Source organism: Ambystoma mexicanum, chromosome 14 (assembly GCF_040938575.1).
Source record: "Ambystoma mexicanum isolate Mex_15411 chromosome 14, UKY_AmexF1_1, whole genome shotgun sequence".
Taxonomy (NCBI): domain Eukaryota; kingdom Metazoa; phylum Chordata; class Amphibia; order Caudata; family Ambystomatidae; genus Ambystoma; species Ambystoma mexicanum.
This window is the reverse complement of record NC_090940.1, coordinates 169,224,005-169,241,820: the sequence shown is the minus strand read 5'-3', so window position 1 is coordinate 169,241,820 and position 17,816 is coordinate 169,224,005. Positions and strand designations below refer to the sequence as shown.

Genomic DNA, 17,816 nt, shown 5'->3' with positions numbered 1-17,816 from the left:
TTATAATGAGGCCCAATAAGTAAGTATAGGTGTAGGAGCTCTGCAAGGGTACATTCTGAGCTTGAAAGTTCCTAGATCAGTCGACAAAATGCAATTCCAAACAGTCCTCGAAGCACGGACCTGATCACAAAGTGCGGACGCCTTTGCGGACACCTCATCATGCTGCGTGCGAGCGCATGGTGACGTGGCACTGTCCGGAAGGTCTGTGATAACATCAGACCTTCTGTCATGGTCACAGCACAGGGACCACTACCTCCATCATCTAAAGGGTCCAAATGGACTCAGTCCTGGGGCCTTTGACGCCATGCTCATGAGAAAGTGTGCTGTGCACACTTTATTACTAGGGCAAGTGTTTCTTCCTCCTCAGCTGGATCCCCATGTGCATCCAGGCCGGGCATGGCCATAATGAAACATTGGGGTACACGTGCAGCAGTCTCTGGGAATGGAAAGGTGGGGCCATAAGGCAGAGCCAAGGGGTTGTGGCTGGGACCAGGCTATTTAAGCCTGCCCCACCCACATGCAAGCAGTTTGCGTTAGTCTACTTCTTGCAGCATAACGCTCACCGCCGCCTGAAGCACTCTTACCCGATTCCAGCACATCATCTTAAGCGCGCATCTTACCTGATTGCAGTACATCATCTTCAGCGCTCATTTTACCTGATTCCAGCAACACCATCGCTTGAAGCACTGCTTATCTGACTCTGGTACATCATCTTCAGCACGCATCTTACCTGAATCCAGCAATACCATTGCTTGAAGCGCAGCTTACCTGATTGCTGCAATTCCATCGCCTGCAGCGCGTCTTACCTGATTCCATCAGTCATCGCAGTTCGAGGCGCATCCTCACCTGTTCCGGGCATCTAACTACGCGGGAGCTCTTCTCATCCAGCATCTCATGGAGCCATCCATCCAGTAACCGCCGACAGGTCTTCGGATATCGGTCTCCTGTCTGACTTCGCCAGGCCTCCCCTGTAGGAAGATAAGGACACACAAGGTTAGAAACTGCATAAAGATCTTATGCTAGGTCGCGCACCACATATTCCTTGCGCTCAACCTTATAAACCAACTTACCTTCTAATGGGAACCTCGTAAACTCCTCTGGCACCAACTTGGAATCGCTCCCAACACCGCGACTCCCCTGGGCCTTCTTCTCACCTATCGGAGAGAGGAAAGACATTAGAAGGGTTACGGACAATAATCACAGAAAAGAGACATTACAAAAGGTTACGGACAATAATCATTGTTAAGAACACTTACCTTCAAGGTGGTTCAGCCACAGCCGGTCTGGGCTGCCACGCAAACGGACCAGTGAAGTAACTAGGTCCATCAAAGCGCCCCTGCAGTGAGAAGCAGGACGGAGAGCTCACCTTCATAAATAAACAGGTGAGAACATATGAGTAAACGCATGCTCACCTCTTTCTGGGACGAATGGATCGAGGGAAATCGCAGTCCAACTACAGCATTCTCAGTGCCTCTCTTATTCTCTCAGGGGCAGTGTCAGCAGCCAGAGCAGTCCACACTGCAGAAGCTGGGGAAGAAGTCTGATCCAGGGGAGCCAAGTCCAGGGAGGACTATAACCGTGCCCCAACGCCCCTGCAGAGACCAGGTGAGCGTAACACCTTCGCAGACGTTGACGGATGCAAAAACAGTGGAAAAAGTTGCAAAAAGTGTATAGACGTGTTCAAAAGGATGCTAGAAGATGGGAAATTACAGCACTTTAAGGTGAAACACTGTAAATTGGACAGAAGTATTGCTATATTGGGGTAAGTATGATACATTGTAGAAAAATAGCATGCTCTAATAAAAACCCATGAACTTCAGTGAAAAAACTTTGTTAAAGGAACATTGTGGTTAAGTTGCACTAATAAAAACCTATGAAATTCAATGAAAAAACGTTGTTAAAGGGATGTTGTGGTTCTCTGTGCACGCCCTGCAACTGTTTCCCAGTTCTCCCTCCCATCTCCTAGATATGTTTTCTAAATCCTCCAACATTCTTATTGGTTGCTCATGCAACCTTTGCCTCTCTAAATGTTTTGGACTACAAATCCCACTAGCCCTGGCCAGCATAGTTAATGGCGAGAGGTCCTAGGAGTCATAGTGCAAAACATCTGGAGACCTGCAGGTTGCAGACCCTGCTATGTGCAGCACTGAGGATATACATCTTAGTGTTTATTTCAGTTACATCAACTGCCATTTATCAATGGAGTTCAACAGCTCGATCAGTCTGTCCTCAACTCTTTCACTATGGTTCAAGGGTGTCTCTGGTTTCTTTTGCCCTTTATGATGGGGAGGGAGTGAGTACAATTTCCTTGGTTGTCATGCATCTTGTGGGGGTGCAGAATCGATCAAGGCAGACCTAGGATTGGAGGTGCTAAGCAATGTAGTTACAATGCCAGCTCCAATGAGAGTATGTTCTCGAATCAACGGATGCAGGTTGTGCTGAGTAGCCACAGTTCCGGTAATTAATGGACCCCTTGGAATCCCTTGATACTTTCATATTTCTTGGTTGTTCTCTTGTTCTTTCACAATAGGGCCCAGGATCCATCTGTTACTGGTGCCCATGGTTTCTGGTGCACCCACCTCTTCCTGTCTAATCTGCACAGGGTTGAGCAACAAGGGTTCTTCAGGAAATGGGGATCCCCTGAAGCTTTTAATGTCAAGCTCCTTCAGACTCCTCACACTCAAAATGTTTTCTTTTAAGTAACTGGCTGTTTTACTTTAAATGCGGAATGTGGTTTGCTCGAAGACCTACAGCCAAACAACATTTGAAGATTCCTAAGGTTTAAGCAAACATCTTTCAGAGATATCCTGATGCAAGAAGCTATCTGCACAGAACTCGAGTCAGTAATGTCCTCGGGCACATGGATTTAGCCATCTTGCAAATCTCCCGGGTGGGTGGTAGTGGGGGAATTTTACAGACACTAATAATGGGGTGGCACCTGGGGTGGCCAATCAGATTTCAGGCGTGCCACATGCCACCCCAGGCCACTCACTAGACACACCACTGTTCCCAAGGCGTGCCACTTTTTCTCTGCTCCCCCTCTTCTGTGCCTCTCTTGTTCCACACCAGCCTTCCTTCAGACAGCACACATTACCCCTCCTCTGCGCGGCTCACTTCTTTGCATGTGGGTTTCTGCAGCAACCCTGCGCCTTATGTGATACAGTCCTCTTTCTTTTTTCACTCGTTGACCTTTTCATTAATTTACTGCACCTCCATGGCTTGAACCAAACCTTCCGCACCCACCCAAGGGTGCTAATATTCTTAGCACCATTGAGTGGGGTGAAATTCACGGCCATTTGGTGCCTCTTTAGTGGCCCTTACTTCACTTAGGACCAATACATCGGGCTCCACCGCACCTAATGGCTGAAAATCCCCCCCACCCCTCCATGCCGCTCCAACACTTAATTAAGAATAGGTTTCTATTATAAAAACTGTGTGTGAATAATAATATTTTTTTTAAAACAAGGGAACGTCTTCATTGGCCCCACCCACCCTTAAATGCTGTTGTGCCTTGTACATCCTGCCCTCCATCCATAAAATCTACTACCACAAAACATCCCTTTACCCCCAATTTGACAACCTAATTTGCCGTCATGGGCGCATCCTTACCTGTAAAAAGCAATCTGACTGCAGGTCTTGAAGTTATTCGTACCCTCTGCTTCATCGAGAAAACTAGAAAACAAGGAGCAGATCATTAGAAGTCTTATTTTATAAGTACAATTGAGCTCTGGAAATGATGTAGCTCGTATGTCGCTTTTTATTATAATAATATATACTTCTTATATATCTACACACCCTTGGGTCTCAGAATGCTGAAATAGTGGATGACGTTATTATGCCACAGAGTGGTAATCAGTTTATCGACCTCGGAGGAATGAAATGCTCAGTTGACCTTGCCGGGACTCGAAGCTGCGACAGCATGCTGCGCACAGACATCAGGGGTGGCGTCGAGCGCGGCTGTGCACACGTATTAGGGGTAGCATCGAACGCTCAGCTGCTGTGCTATCTGACCGGCATATAGCGTCTGTAAAACTGTTTCTAAGTATACTCAGTTTTGCCAACGAGGGAAACGGGGCACAGGAAAATAAAGCAAATGTGTCACTTTAACACAACGTTGCGATGGTTCCGGGATAAGAACTCCCATTTTGGATCCACATTCGACAATGTAGCCGGTGGTGTCATCTGCTCCCTAGTAATAGAGTAATAGCTACAAACCTGCTTTTAGAATCCTTTGTAGTAGCATCTCTTACACAAATCCTATCTCAATATTTGGAAAGAGGATTACAGCAAAAGGGTTTATCCCATCTCCTGAAGGCACGAAGAACATTGCTGCCATTCTAGCATTCACATCTGCATCACACCTCGCCCCCTTGCCCTCGAGGAAACACCTGCACTGACCCATCTCGTTGTCCCTTCCCAAAACCTCCTTCCTCTTTACATCTTTCGTGTTCCCTGTTGCCAAAGCTCTATAATTCCACATGTTATATTAACGCATTTTTCTATAGCGCCCAAAACTAAACACATTAGGCCGCTTATACCACAGGAAAATCGCTAATAGGCCTTTTAAAGGTTAGCGAAGAAGAACAGTATGAAAGAGGTGTGTATTAAGATCTTTCTTTAAACAACCTGGAACCAAGTTCAGATCTGAAGATGGCTCAGTGCATGCATTTCCAATCTATCCGTTAGCTTGCAGGGAGCAGTCTAGGGAATACATTTATGAGTAGGAGAAGCCATGTTAAACTATGTACCCAGAGAATCATTGTATGCACATGTATATCACGAATATTAATGCAGGATATCATGAAAATCAGACAAGTTTCCGGCCCTCGAGGCCTGGAGTTGGACAATCAATAGACTTTTGTAATTGCTCGGCCACACCATATCTGCCTGCAAGAACTATTCAAAACACAGCATATTACATTTAAATAGCACACACAAACACAACATCTCACACAGTGAAAGGGTTGGACCCTGTAATTATTGCACTGATAATAAGATACAGAATGTTTGGTAGGTCACCCGACACGTGTTTCGAACATAGAGGGTCTTTCTGAAGGCTAAATTAATTATTGGCTGCTTGTGGTTGATGGATTTACGGCTTGCCGGTTGTACAATCCTGTTAGCAATGGCACTGCCTGATTCCTTGGCTCGGTTGAGTAATTCCTTGGCTCGGTTGAGTAATTGAAGATTGGCCTCAGGTATTTGTGGCTTAGTAATCCTATGGGCGTTGGCCCCGGTGGGCTTTCTGTGCCTTTCGGCTCCTGTATCCTTGGCTTGTCTCTGGATAGTAACTGCGTCGAAACACATGTCGGCTGACCTACCTACATTTATTTATTTATTTTTATTTGTTTGCATTTTTTTAAAGCGCACAACAGCCCGGGGGCATTGTGGCGCTGTTACAGAAAAAGACATCAAGCTGGTTACAGAGGAAGGCAGTGGTTACAAGGTAATTTGCATTACAGAAGCATAATGGATACATATACTGGTATTACAGGCACATATTGTTACAGTACGGTTGAGGGTAAGGGTGAGGTTGAGGAAGTGGTGAAGTTTAATTGAACAGTGTGGTTTTAAGAGATTTACGAAAGGAGTACAGCGAAGGTTCTGCCCTGAGTGAGTTGGGGAGAGCATTCCAAAGCTTAGGTGCTATGTGAGGGAAGCCAATGCCACCGGCTTTGGCTCTTCTTATAGTGGGAACTCAGAGTTGGTCGGCATGGTGACTTCTTTTGGGACGGATGGACGTATTCTTTGTTATGGTTTCTGATAAGTAAGGGGATGCTGTGTGATTAATGCATTTATGTGTGAGGGTGAGTATTTTAAAGTTGATTCTTTCCTTGACTGGGAGCCAGTGTATGTTCCTTCTGGCCTGTGACACATGGTCAAATTTGGGGATGTGCAGTCCAGTGCGGAGAGCTTTATTTTGCACTATTTGGAGCCTGTTTAAGTTTTTGGTAGATGTGCCAGCCGGAAGGGCGTTGGAGTAGTCCAATCTGGCTCATATAGTAGCTCTGGCGATGGAGAGGCAGTTTGGAGCAGTAAGGTAGGGTTTTATGGCATAAATGAGTTTGGTGGTCAGTGCGGAAGCGGAGGAAATGCGCCGACTTGTCTTGTCATGGAGAGTGTGGCGTCTAGGTAGACTCCTAAGGTCTTTACGGTTGATGAGACGGGTATGTTAGTATTGTCAATGGTCATGTGTGAGTATTTGGGGCTGAGTTTGGTTAGGGTTTCGCTGGGAGCTAGGATGATGATCTCAGTTTTATCGCCGTTTAAGCACAGGCCATTAATAGCCATCCAGGTTTGGATAGTGGTGTAAATCTTAAGGAGAGCTTCTGTGTCTTGGTCATAATCTCCGGAGAGGGGGAGGAGAACTTGTGTATCATCGGCATAATTAGTGTAAGCTATGCCGAGAGTGTCCAATAAGTCAAAGCGGGGTTTGGTGAAGAGGTTGTAGAGGGTCGATGCGGTGCATGACCCTTGTGGAACTCCACAACTGATGGTGGTGAGGGGAGCGCTGGCCTGGTCTGAGTACACTTTCATGGCCCTACCTTCTAGGAAGGAGGTGATCCATGTGGTTGCTTTGTGAGAGAAATGTGCTGCTTTAAATAGGTGAGTGGTGAGGATGCTGTGGTCCACTAGAACAAATGCTGCGGAAAGATCGAGCAGTAGAAGGAGGGCAGGTTTGCCTGTGTCCATCATTTTTGTCATTTGGCTCTTTAAAGAGAGCGGTTTCTGTCCCATGGCCTTTACTGAAACCTGATTGTCTTTTGCCTAAGATGGCATGGGTTTCCAGGTAGTGCTGGATTTGCTTATGGGCAGCTTTGTCTAGGATTTTGAGGAGGAATGGCACGGTGGTGATGGAGCGATAGTTATTGGGGGAGCAGGGATCGAGGGAAGGTTTTTTTAGGAGCGGGCATACCCAAGCTTCTTTTAGGCATTGTGGTACGATTCCAGTGGAGAATGAGGCATTGATGAATGCTGTGATGACAGGGGTGAGTGAATCAGTGCACTCTTTGATGATGGATGGTGGGCAGATATCTCCTTTGCAGGTGGAAGGTTTGATGTTTTTGAGAACGTCAGAGACTTCCACCTCTATAACTTCTCTGAAGGCGAAAAGGGGTATTTGCGAGTGAAGATTGTGTGTGGGAGGTGAGGGAGGACTGGCGTGGGTATTTAGAGCTTTATGTTGGGAAGCTATTTTGTCTTGGAGCATTTTAACTTTATTGAGGAGGGCAGTCTGGATGCCTGTGCACCATACTTCATCCTTGATGATTTCATCCGGGCTGGAAGCGGGTGTGGTAAGTTCTTTGAATATAGAGAATCATTATCTGGGTTTGGAGCTGGCTTTAGTGATTCTCAGGTTATAAGAGTGGGAATTAGCCTGGAATTTAGCTTTTTTGTAGGTCAATGAGATCTCTTTGAATTTGTTGAGAGAAGATTGGTTAGGCGCTGATTGCCATCTGGATAGGGCTTTTCGTTTTTTGGTGCAGAGGGCAGCTAGTTCTTCTGTGAACCAGGAGTTGGAGTGCATAGATTTGTTTTCTTTTTTGTCTTCTAGAGGGGCAATAGTTTCAATGGCTTGGGTGAGAGCATTGGTATAGATGTTTGCAAGAGAGGTGGGGTCATAGATAAATGGATGTTTGAGTTCAGGAATATCGAGAAGAGGAGTGAGATTGTTAGCAGTGAGTTTTTCAGTGCTTCTTACTTTAGCAGGGGGGCATGAGTTAGGGTTTTGTAGGAAGGGGTGGTGGGAATGGAGAATTGTATGTAGTAGTGGTCTGTCCAAGGGAGGGCTGTGATGGAAGTGATGGCAGATAAGCAATTGTGATCAGCAATCCAGTCAATGGAACGGCCTTTGCAATGAGTAGGTGAAGTAATTTTGTGTTCGAACCCCATGTGTGAGAGTTCTTTGGCTAGGTGTGCGGCTGCTTTGTCCTTAGGGTCAGATAATCCAAGGTTAATGTCACCTAGGAGGATGGTTTTAGTAGAGCTTTTAAGGTTACCTATGACTTGGAGGAGTTGCTTTTGGTAGTCTGGGGGTGATCCTGGAGGTCTGTAGGTGATTATGATGCTTATGGTGCAGTTTGTGTCATGAATCGCCACTTTCGCCCTTTATGGACTTCATGGTCCATAAGACACCGCATCATTGGAACAATCATCCTTTCAACATGGCCGCCTGCACAGGAGCGCTGCTCTCTAGCGTTTACGTCAGACGCGCTGCCTTCTAGAAAATAGGCACGCCCCCGCGGCTCTGCGCGTCTCAACGCTACTGTCCATGTTGCTAGCGATTGCTACTGCTCCCTTTGTCAGCTCCTTCCAGCTTCTTCTACCCTTTTCCTTCCAGGCTGCCCCCTCCCCCTGTTTTGAACTGCTCCCGCAATTCTTGGCTCCTTCCTTCTTTTTCGCGGACCGCGTGTGCGGTCCCGTGTTAGCGGGTCTTCCGCTCGCTTTGAACTCTGAATCTACGCCGCTGCTCCCTCCTGGAATCCGCCGTAGTGTTTCCATCCTGGATACTGAACCTCACCCGGCTTCCTGAGGCATACTGCGAACCTCATACTGGACCCAGACCCAGAGGACACGGTCCCTTACCTGTACAAGTCCAGAATAACCAGGAAGAAAGAGAAGTCTCCAAAGAAGACTCAACCTCCGAGAAAAACAGGTGAGAAAAAGGGCAGAGTGTGACAGTTTGGGAAGAGGGCTAGTTTGGCAGAGAGAAGATCAGCGTTGTTGTCCCATTGTTGATTAGCCATTCTGATAGCGAGGGTGTTTTTGAAAATGAGGGCAACGCCACCACCTTTAGCGGTTTTGCTGTCCTATCTAAGGATGGTGTAGCCTTGGGGGAGGGCAAGGTGGATAGATGGGTTGGATGCTTCATGAAGGCAGGTTTCGGATATGGCTAGTAGGTGTAAATTGTGAGAGGTAATGAGATAATTGATTTCAATAGCATGGGCATGGACAGAGCGAGCATTGATGAGTGCACATTTTAAATCTAGGTTGGCTGGTGGTGCACTGTGTGTGTTGGTCTTGGGTGTGAGAGAGGTGGTATGTGTGTGTATGAGTGGGTGAGGTAGGAATGTGATAGGTGCGGGGTGATGGGGGATAGGGTGGTGTACATGGTCAGAGGTGTGAGTGTGTTAATGGTATGTGGGTACGATAGCTAAGTCTGTAGTTCCTAGGGTGCGTGGAGGGTGGTGTGCTGCGGAGAGAGAGAGAAGGGGCTTGGTGTGCAAACTTAGTCTACCGAGCCTGATGTGGTGAGGGGGATGTCTAGTCAGATTGGTGTGTGAGAGTGCAGTTTGAAGTGCTGTGGATGATGCAGTATGCAAGGGGTGTGGTAGTGGTGTGGGATCTGGGTGTGTCGGTGGCATGCTGGAGATAGCCCAGAAGGAGAGAGCAATGGGGACGATGAAGGGGGGGAGAGGATAGGTGTCAGAGCTGTGTGGCGGGAGCCAGGGGAATGCATTTGTAGAGAGCGGATATTGTGTAGTGCTAGTGCAGAACTAGTTGGGCAGGGTCAACAACATAGTATTCAATGCGTTCATAAGGCTAAGCTGGATGGGCTAAGAGGCTGGCAATTGTAAATATAATCAATGGCCGCTAGGGTCGAGTACAATCAATGGCCGCTACGGGCGAGTACAATCAATGGCCGCTAGGGGCGAGTACAATCAATGGCAGCTAGGGGCGAATACAATCAATGGCTGCTAGGGGCAGGCAGAGGTAAATACAACACAGTAGGCTGGTTGCAGGCAAGAGGTGGATCAGCTAGGAATGTGGCAATATGGACAGTATGACTGTTAACTGATATTATGTTAATGTGGGCCACAACCTAGAAGGTGGGAGTCCAGGCATGCACTGTGTACTGTGCATTCAAACAGGCACTGCTAAACAGCAAGTTGGATCATGTTATCTTAAGCGGTCAAAATGTGCATATGACACAATATCGAGTAGGGAGAATTCAGAGAGGGTGCCTCTAGGTATGTCAATTCCAGGAATTGAGCATATGAATAGACAATTTAGACACAAAACAGTGGAGGTGGACATGCAGTATTTGGTAATTGGCAGCATGGGTTAAGTTTACCCCACAAACTATAGCTAGGTGAGGTCTACTCACGGCATGTTAGAGTTTTTTTGCTGTGAGTCTGACAAGTATTTGTTCCTCAGCTCCCGTGGCGAACAGGGGCAAACAGGAAGGGGCCTTATTCTCTGGGCCTTCCTCGAGTGGGCCGGGTTCCGCCTGCCGGCGGCCTTCCGGGCAAAATCGAATTGCATTGTTAGGCAACGAGGTAAGCACAGATGGGAGGCTCTTTGCAGCGTGCAGGCATTGGGCTTCGGGTGCCTGGGGGAGGGATGCACAGCGCACTGAGTAAATCCTCTACATGAAAACTTGAAAAACTTTGTGTACCTTATTATCAGCGCAAGAATTACAGGGTCTAATCTTTTCATGTTAATAGAAGGTGTGGGCAACACCTCTCTCTCCCGTAAACTTCCTGCTAATTCAATTTACCAAAACTTAAACAGACCATATACCTAATGACCCAGTCTTACGCAAGGTTATTCGGTTGTACGTGAAAATGTCAAAACGGAAATATGCGGCAGGAAAAAACAACATTTATTTAAATGTATTTCCCTTTTGACATTTTCACGTATTTCCCTCTCCCTCATTAATTTTCCCCACTACTTAACTAATGGCGTCAGTTGTGTGCCGCTGACTCCCCTGTCTCCCTGCGATGCCAGTTCCTTGGACGTGAACCGGCACCATAGGGTCCTTTTTTCCCATTTATTTCCCACAAAGTGGGGGCACCCCTGTAACCTTTGATCCCATTACAGCGAACAAGGGTGCGGAGGCTACACCCGCAACCCCCGCTAACCCTTCTTTGCTGTAGTGGGAACGTATGGCATAATTGTTCGGCTATTTATATTCGATCAATTATGCCATATATTCCTTTTTATTCTACTTTTTCTGCGGATGCCAATTGATTCTGCCTCTAGTGCCCACTTTCGCTGTATCTCACACAATGGGCTCACTTCATCCCTGTGCTTGTGGATAGCCATACCCAGAATCCATCTGAGGAATAAATTATGTAGGTACTTAGGCGATAAAGGCCTGTGGATATAAAGTATTGCTGTGCAGGGTGTGGCATTAGATCAAATGGGCTAGGGACGCAAGCTACTCCTCACTGATGAGACACAACAAGGCCAAAAACATGTTTGGGGATGCTTGTGATCTCGCGCAGAAGGATGGATCACAAAATGTATTAACTCCTCCTTTCAGTCTAGCACTGTTCCCATTGCTTTAAAGGAGGCTTGGGTTACGCCACTGTTGAAAAAGGCCTCTCTTGATCCCTCCATCCCTAAAAACTTTAGACCCATCACCAACATACCCTATCTACTAAAGATTCTAGATAGACCTGCATATGTACAGCTTCAGAATTTCGTTGAGGAACATTCTATCCTTAACTTGAACCAGTCTGGTTTTCGCTCTCAGCACGGGACCAAAACCACTCTCTTGGAGCTTAAATCCAATATTACTAAAATCATTCAGAACAAACATGCCGCTCTGCCATTATTATTATTATTATTATTATTAGATCTCTCTGAAGCGTTTGATCTCATTGATCATGATTTGTTTTACAAGAGACTTCTATCCATAGAAATCGCAGCAAAATGGATGCTGTCTTTTTTGGGTTCAAGAACTACTACAGTGGCAATTGAAAGATATCAAGCTGCTGAGCCTAGAGACCCAAGCTACTCCTCAATGATGAGGCCCAACAAGGCTGAAACATGTTCGGTGATGCTTGTGGTCTCGTGCCAAAGGGATGTGACCAAGCCGTTCGGGCCGAACTGCCCCTTTTGGGGTGGGACCAAGCCTGATTTGCACATGGTCTTTTGACTTTTGTAAAGGATTGGCAGATGAAGAATGGTGGTCTGGAGGGTTGCCCAGAGCAATGCCAGTGGTTAAGATTTATTCTAAACCTTCCAGCCATAACCCCTTTTGTTTTGCTATAGTCACCACAAGTAGGACGGGTATGCCCAGACGTGGGTCCTGTGCCTGCTGAGCTTAGAGACCCAAGCTACTCCTCACTGATGAGGCCCAACAAGGCCGAAACATGTTTGGGGATGCTTGTGGTCTCATGCAGAAGGGATGTGACCAAGCAGTTCGAGCTGGTCTGCCCCTTTTGGGGTGGTACCAAGCCTGATTTGCATATAGTCTTTCCCCTTTTGTAATAGCTTGACAGGGGAAGAAGAAGGGTCTGGATGGTTGCCAAGAGCAATGCCAGAGGTTAAGATTTATTCTAAACCTTCGAGCCACCACTTCTTTTGTTTTGCTATAGTCACCCTGAGTGGGATGGCTTTGCCCAGACATAGGTCCCGAGCCTGCTGAGCCTGGAGACCCAAGCTACTCCTCACTGATGAGGCCCAACAAGGCCGAAACATGTTTGGGGATGCTTGTGGTCTTGTGCAGAAGGAATGTGACCAAGCAGTTTGAGCTGGACTGCCCCTTTTGGGTGGGACCAAGCCTGATTTCCATATGGTCTTTCCCTTTTTGTAATGGCTTGGCAGGGGAAGAACAGTGATCTGGAGGGTTGCCCAGAGCAATACCAGAGTTTAAGATTTATTGTAAACCTTCCAGCCATCACCCCTTTTGTTTTGCTATAGTCACCCTGAGTGGGATGGCTATGCCCAGACATAGGTCCCGAGCCTGCTGAGCCTGGAGACCCAAGCTACGCCTCACTGATGAGGCCCAACAAGGCCGAAACATGTTTGGGGATGCTTGTGGTCTCGTGCAGAAGGGATGTGACCAAGCAGTTTGAGCTGGACTGCCCCTTTTGGGGTGGGACCAAGCCTGATTTCCCTATGGTCTTTCCCCTTTTGTAATGGCTCGGCAGGGGAAGAAAAATGATCTGGAGTGTGCCCAGAGCAATGCCAGAGTTTAAGATTTATTGTAAACTTTCCAGCCATCACCCCTTTTGTTTTGCTATAGTCGCCCTGAGTGGGACGGGTATTCCCAGACATGGGTCCTGTGCCTGCTGAGCCTAGAGACCCAAGCTACTCCTCACGGATGGGGCCCAACAAGGCTGAAACATGTTTGGGGATGCTTGTGGTCTCGTGCAGAAGGGATGTGACCAAGCAGTTCGGACTGGACTGCCCCTTTTGGTGTGGGACCAAGCCTGATTTGCGTAAGGTCTTTCCCCTTTTGTAATGGCTTGGCAGGTCGAAGAATGTGGGTCACTACACTACGTATAGCACTGTATAGAACATTGTCTGGGTCGTCAGTCTCTCAAGCCTTTGTTGAACGAAAGAAAAAACGAGTAAAACAAAAATGGGAGCAACTACTCTCTTCTTATTCTATCCACCATTAGACAGGCCGTCCACCAGCACTGACTAGGGATAGGACCCCATAGAGGTAGGGACAGTTAGAACTTTCTCTGTCCTTTAATATGACCTACTATTCAGTTACTTGACGACAGGCCCAGGCAAATTGTGATGCTGTCTGTAGAATACATCACAAGTCTATAAACATTGTTCTACAGCACGACAGGCAAGTTTTGTCCCCTCCTATCCTCAAACTTTGGAGACACATATGTCTAATCACGAACATTATATATGCTTCTTGGTGCATTGACGCTAGGGTTTGCCTGCCCACCCTTTTTTTCTCTTTGTGCTGCCAGATATCGCTTGTGCATAACCCAATCCCTTTTTGCTAAGCAACCCAGACCCCTTGTGTAACTTATTCTCCTTTAATGGGCTACAGCTGTGGTCGCTCGTTGCATCTTTCCCTGGATTGGTGGACACTCAATGCATCCTCCTCTTCAGGAGTAGTTATCTGTTTCTAATCATCAGCTGGTCCACCATATTTTATTTGTTTGCAGGGCCAGGTCCGCTGGTCAGAGCCTGAGCCTCTCCTATTCTTGGTGTCTTCTCTGCTCACCCCTGTAAGGGTAAGTATGGTGTTTTGTGCAGTACCTTGGTATGCTTTTGTAGGGGCAATCGCAAGTTATTTGTATTGTATGAACCCTTATTTGGAATTCTTGTTTCCTAGGGTCTGACACTCTGGGCCCTGACAAAGAGTTCCTAAAGGCATTTCCATACCAACCTGAACAGGTGCTTCCCTAAAGCCATCATATGTTGTGCTGCTATTTTGAGGATTCCCTGCTTGCCCATTCCGGTGTTGAGGCAGGAAACCAGGGAATCTTCCCCATGCCACCGCCAGGTCCCACAATAATTGCCAGTGCTGGGGCCCCACTTGCGGAGTCAACCCCATGCACAATCTCAGGGCTAGGCAGGGGGCATCATCACACCACTTATCTCTACAAGAACGGTTCCCTGCGGTCACTGCAAGTAAGCCGCTTGGTTCAAACTCACAGCAGAGTTTTGTTCAGGAAATTGCTTGTGAAGAACAATCCAGCACCACCGACTGTGACCAGAAAGAAGTTTCAACCGCCATTGTGTAGGTAACAGCAAACACTGGGTCCCAGAGACTATTAACATTTGCTATTTCACATTCGGTTCATGTTTGGCCCTGTCAAGCAACGGCGGCCATGCGCAGCCACGCCCACAAGATAGCTGTCTGAGCGCTTGGAGACGTCAGCAGGAACCCCTATCCACAAGACCTTACCAGCAAACTATCAGACACAGGACTGGCTGGAGTTGACAGCGACACAGAAGGAAAGACAAGTTGTCAGATCACCTTAATGGGGCTTGGTGCTGAGCTCTGTGTATATCAACAAAGACTAAATGAAAACCACTGAGAAAAAAAAATTCAAGTAGCAGGAACCACTTCTCATGCTCCGCTCTGGGAGAGGCACAGATGAGCATGGTTCTGCAATTACTGGGTCCCTGCGGGCAGGACCACTATTGGAAAGGGGACAGCCCCATCCCCCCGCCCTAGCTACTTAAAAGTAAGTTGAGATGCATTCAAGGGACTGTAATGAACCAGGGGCTAGGGGGGTCAGTGAAAGGGGCGCTTTCCGGTCCGGCAGGATCCCATGGTAACATCATCAATTATATCCTATTCATATGGTGTGGCCCAAGGTGCGGGCGGCATCACTATTTTGCGTAGATATTAATATTCCTAGGTAGAAGAGAAGGCTTGCACGGTAAACACGGTAAAGGCTGCATTTCATGAACTGGGACTAAATCCACGAGGCAACGGAAATCTCCAGTCATGCCGAGCTCCCATGAGGACAGTTTGCACCCCCACCCACCACACTGTTTGTCCATTGTTATTGAAAGTATTGCAAAAATGTGTCTTTCACCCAAGGGAATGTGCCCTACAAGGCTGTGATCATAGGCCGGCAGATGGAGGCCATATTATCTCACTTTGGCCAAAGCATGATCCATCTGGCCCATTCCCGAGTGACCACGAGTTCTAGCGCATATAACTGACTAAACCCTAAGATCCCCGAATTCCATGACGCCAGGTGCCCTTTGACCATCAACCCCAAAGTAACAAGTCCTTAAATGTTCAAAGAAGATGGACAGGATGTATCGTTGCATCGATTTGTATTGCGAGGTGCTGCAAGGGATAAAAATATAGTTCAAAACGAGGGCAGACACCTTGGAGTCAGATGGCGCGGAGGGAATGACTGAAATGTGCGTGTGAAGGTTAGAGTGCCTTGGAACCTCCTGTGTGTTGGTTATGAAGCCTGTCAAGTGCATGGTATGAGTGATAATCAAGCTGTATAGTAGGAGTATAATTAATTTGTTGTCTGACCTTCGGCGTGAGGAGAAGACGAGCCCTGCAGCGCCCGCGGGATGGAAGATGGACGGACTGGGGCCAATAAACTGCCATCCCATATGGATAAAGGCATCACCTGCACAGGGACCACTCAATCAGCCGTGCAGGTTTTCACTGCATGTATTGCATCACTTATGACGACAATTTGTTTTAAGAGCTTCTGCATGCACCTTTCTTTGGCAGAATGTTCTTGGCAGCAGAGTTCTTTGCTGTGACGCTCATCTGTGCATGAGATTAAACTTTTTATACTTACAAGAGTGACTTGGGCCTTTCTTCCCTAGCAGGTTGTATTCTCTGTGGTGTGAGCGTTCAGGGGCTTACTTTCAATTGGTGACCCTGACCTGATCCCAGCACCCCCTGTACCTGCGTAGGCTTCCATGCTGCTTCTGCAAAAGGACCCACGCTCACCTACAGCGACCAACCCCCAAAAAACATTTTAAGAAAAGTCCTCTCTGCTCTTTGAAGCGGGGCGCGGCTCTGAGGAGTGTGCAGGTCAGTGTTGGAACCCCCTGACGAAGGAGTTTGGGTGAACACAGACATGTCAGTAGACTCTTGTAAGTGATAACAAGTAGGGGACAGATCTATGGGGAAGCGTGAACGGTGTGAGAATGTGGAGAGCAAGGTCATTGATGTGACGTGGATGAGGTTAGGGTTATTGCTGGTGAAAGTTTGCATTATTGGTTGATTGGTTCGGAAAAATATTATAAGGTAAGGCATTATATGGTAAGGCAGGGAGCCCCTGGTCGGTAGGGAAGGGAAGGTGATACAACAGAACAGGATAATATATTATTTCAAGGAGAAATATAGAAATACTGGTAGGGGTCTCGTATAAGTAGTAGGCCTGGAGCAAGTTGCTAGTTTAGAGTATTTGTTTCCATTTTATTGTGTTTGTGCTCTGCAGGCAACAAACAGGCCCCAGAGGCGATACAATTGTGTGCATCGCGGTATGATATTATTGTTGTAAGCAAGCGGCAGCATGCGTGGCGCATGAGAGGGGCTTTGTGGGGCTGGGAGTGATAGACGTGACTAGCATGGCAAGGTGGAGGTCACCAATACAGCACATGTATAAGGCCCTGTCACTGTATCGTGACAGTGTGGAAAAGGATCATAAAGTGTGGATCACAGAGACAGGAGGGGGGGGGATGCCCTGCCCATGGCTAGGGCAGAGCTCGCATAACAAGAGCATTTTGGAACACACCTTCACATTTTCAGTAGTGAAATACAAGGGGAAGCAGTTACAGAAGAGAAAAGAGATCCTCGATCTTTGACGTATGTTTGAAGATACAGAAAATCAAGGTAGTGTAGCGGAGGTGCAGAGACAGAGAAGTGAGAAGTGTGGGAACAGAGAAAGGGGAGGTGGGGCGCAGGTAGGGATCAAAGGGTTATATCCCTTGACACTATCCTGCAGAAGGGTACACCAATCCAAGCTATGTACCCGCTGCGGTAGGGACCCCTCCCACGGCAGTAGGATCCCCAAAGTGTCAGCAACATTACAGGCTACTGCTCCCTCGCCTCTGTATACCCACCCGCCTGAAGCACCAGCATCAAGGGAGTACAGGTCTAGGGAGTTTCAGGAAACTACAGAGGTTACAGGCGTCCCCAGAAACAGCGAGGGACATAATTGCACTAAGAACGGGGGCACGACAGTGGAAGTCAGGGGAACTATTTCTCAAGAAGGACGTTAAGGTTATAAAACGTGTAGGGGTTGAGAAGGAAAATAGCCAGGTGGGTGGATTGTCTTGGGAGAAGAGACTACGATGCTGGGAGAAAATGTGGAGGGAGGGGATGCTGACCCGTTCACAGAGGACCCCAGTGAAGATGAAGGGAGGGGTGCAGAGGTCTACGGGCAGGAGGCAGGTTAAGGAACAGAGCTGGCAGGATGGCAATGGTGAAAAAAAGAGGTGTTGTGAAGAAGGGTATGGGAAATAGAGCCAAAATGCAGATGCCCCTTATACATAAGGGGGAAGAGAGGACACAGTACGTGCGTTGCCCCAGGTGAATAAGAATCATTTAATGAAGGCATTCCCACAACTTACAGCAACTTACTGGTTGCCGTAGTTGGGGATCAAGCTGGAGACGT

At 47.5% G+C, this 17,816-nt stretch overlaps 1 protein-coding gene across 1 annotated transcript in view; it reads right to left on the bottom strand.

Moving 5' to 3' along the window:
• The window catches only part of GANC (glucosidase alpha, neutral C), a 730,404-nt gene that overhangs the window by 695,383 nt on the left and 17,205 nt on the right, over positions 1 to 17,816 (bottom strand). The window contains 1 exon segment of the mRNA XM_069638822.1: positions 3,610 to 3,672. Coding sequence (XP_069494923.1) covers positions 3,610 to 3,672 — 63 coding nt within the window.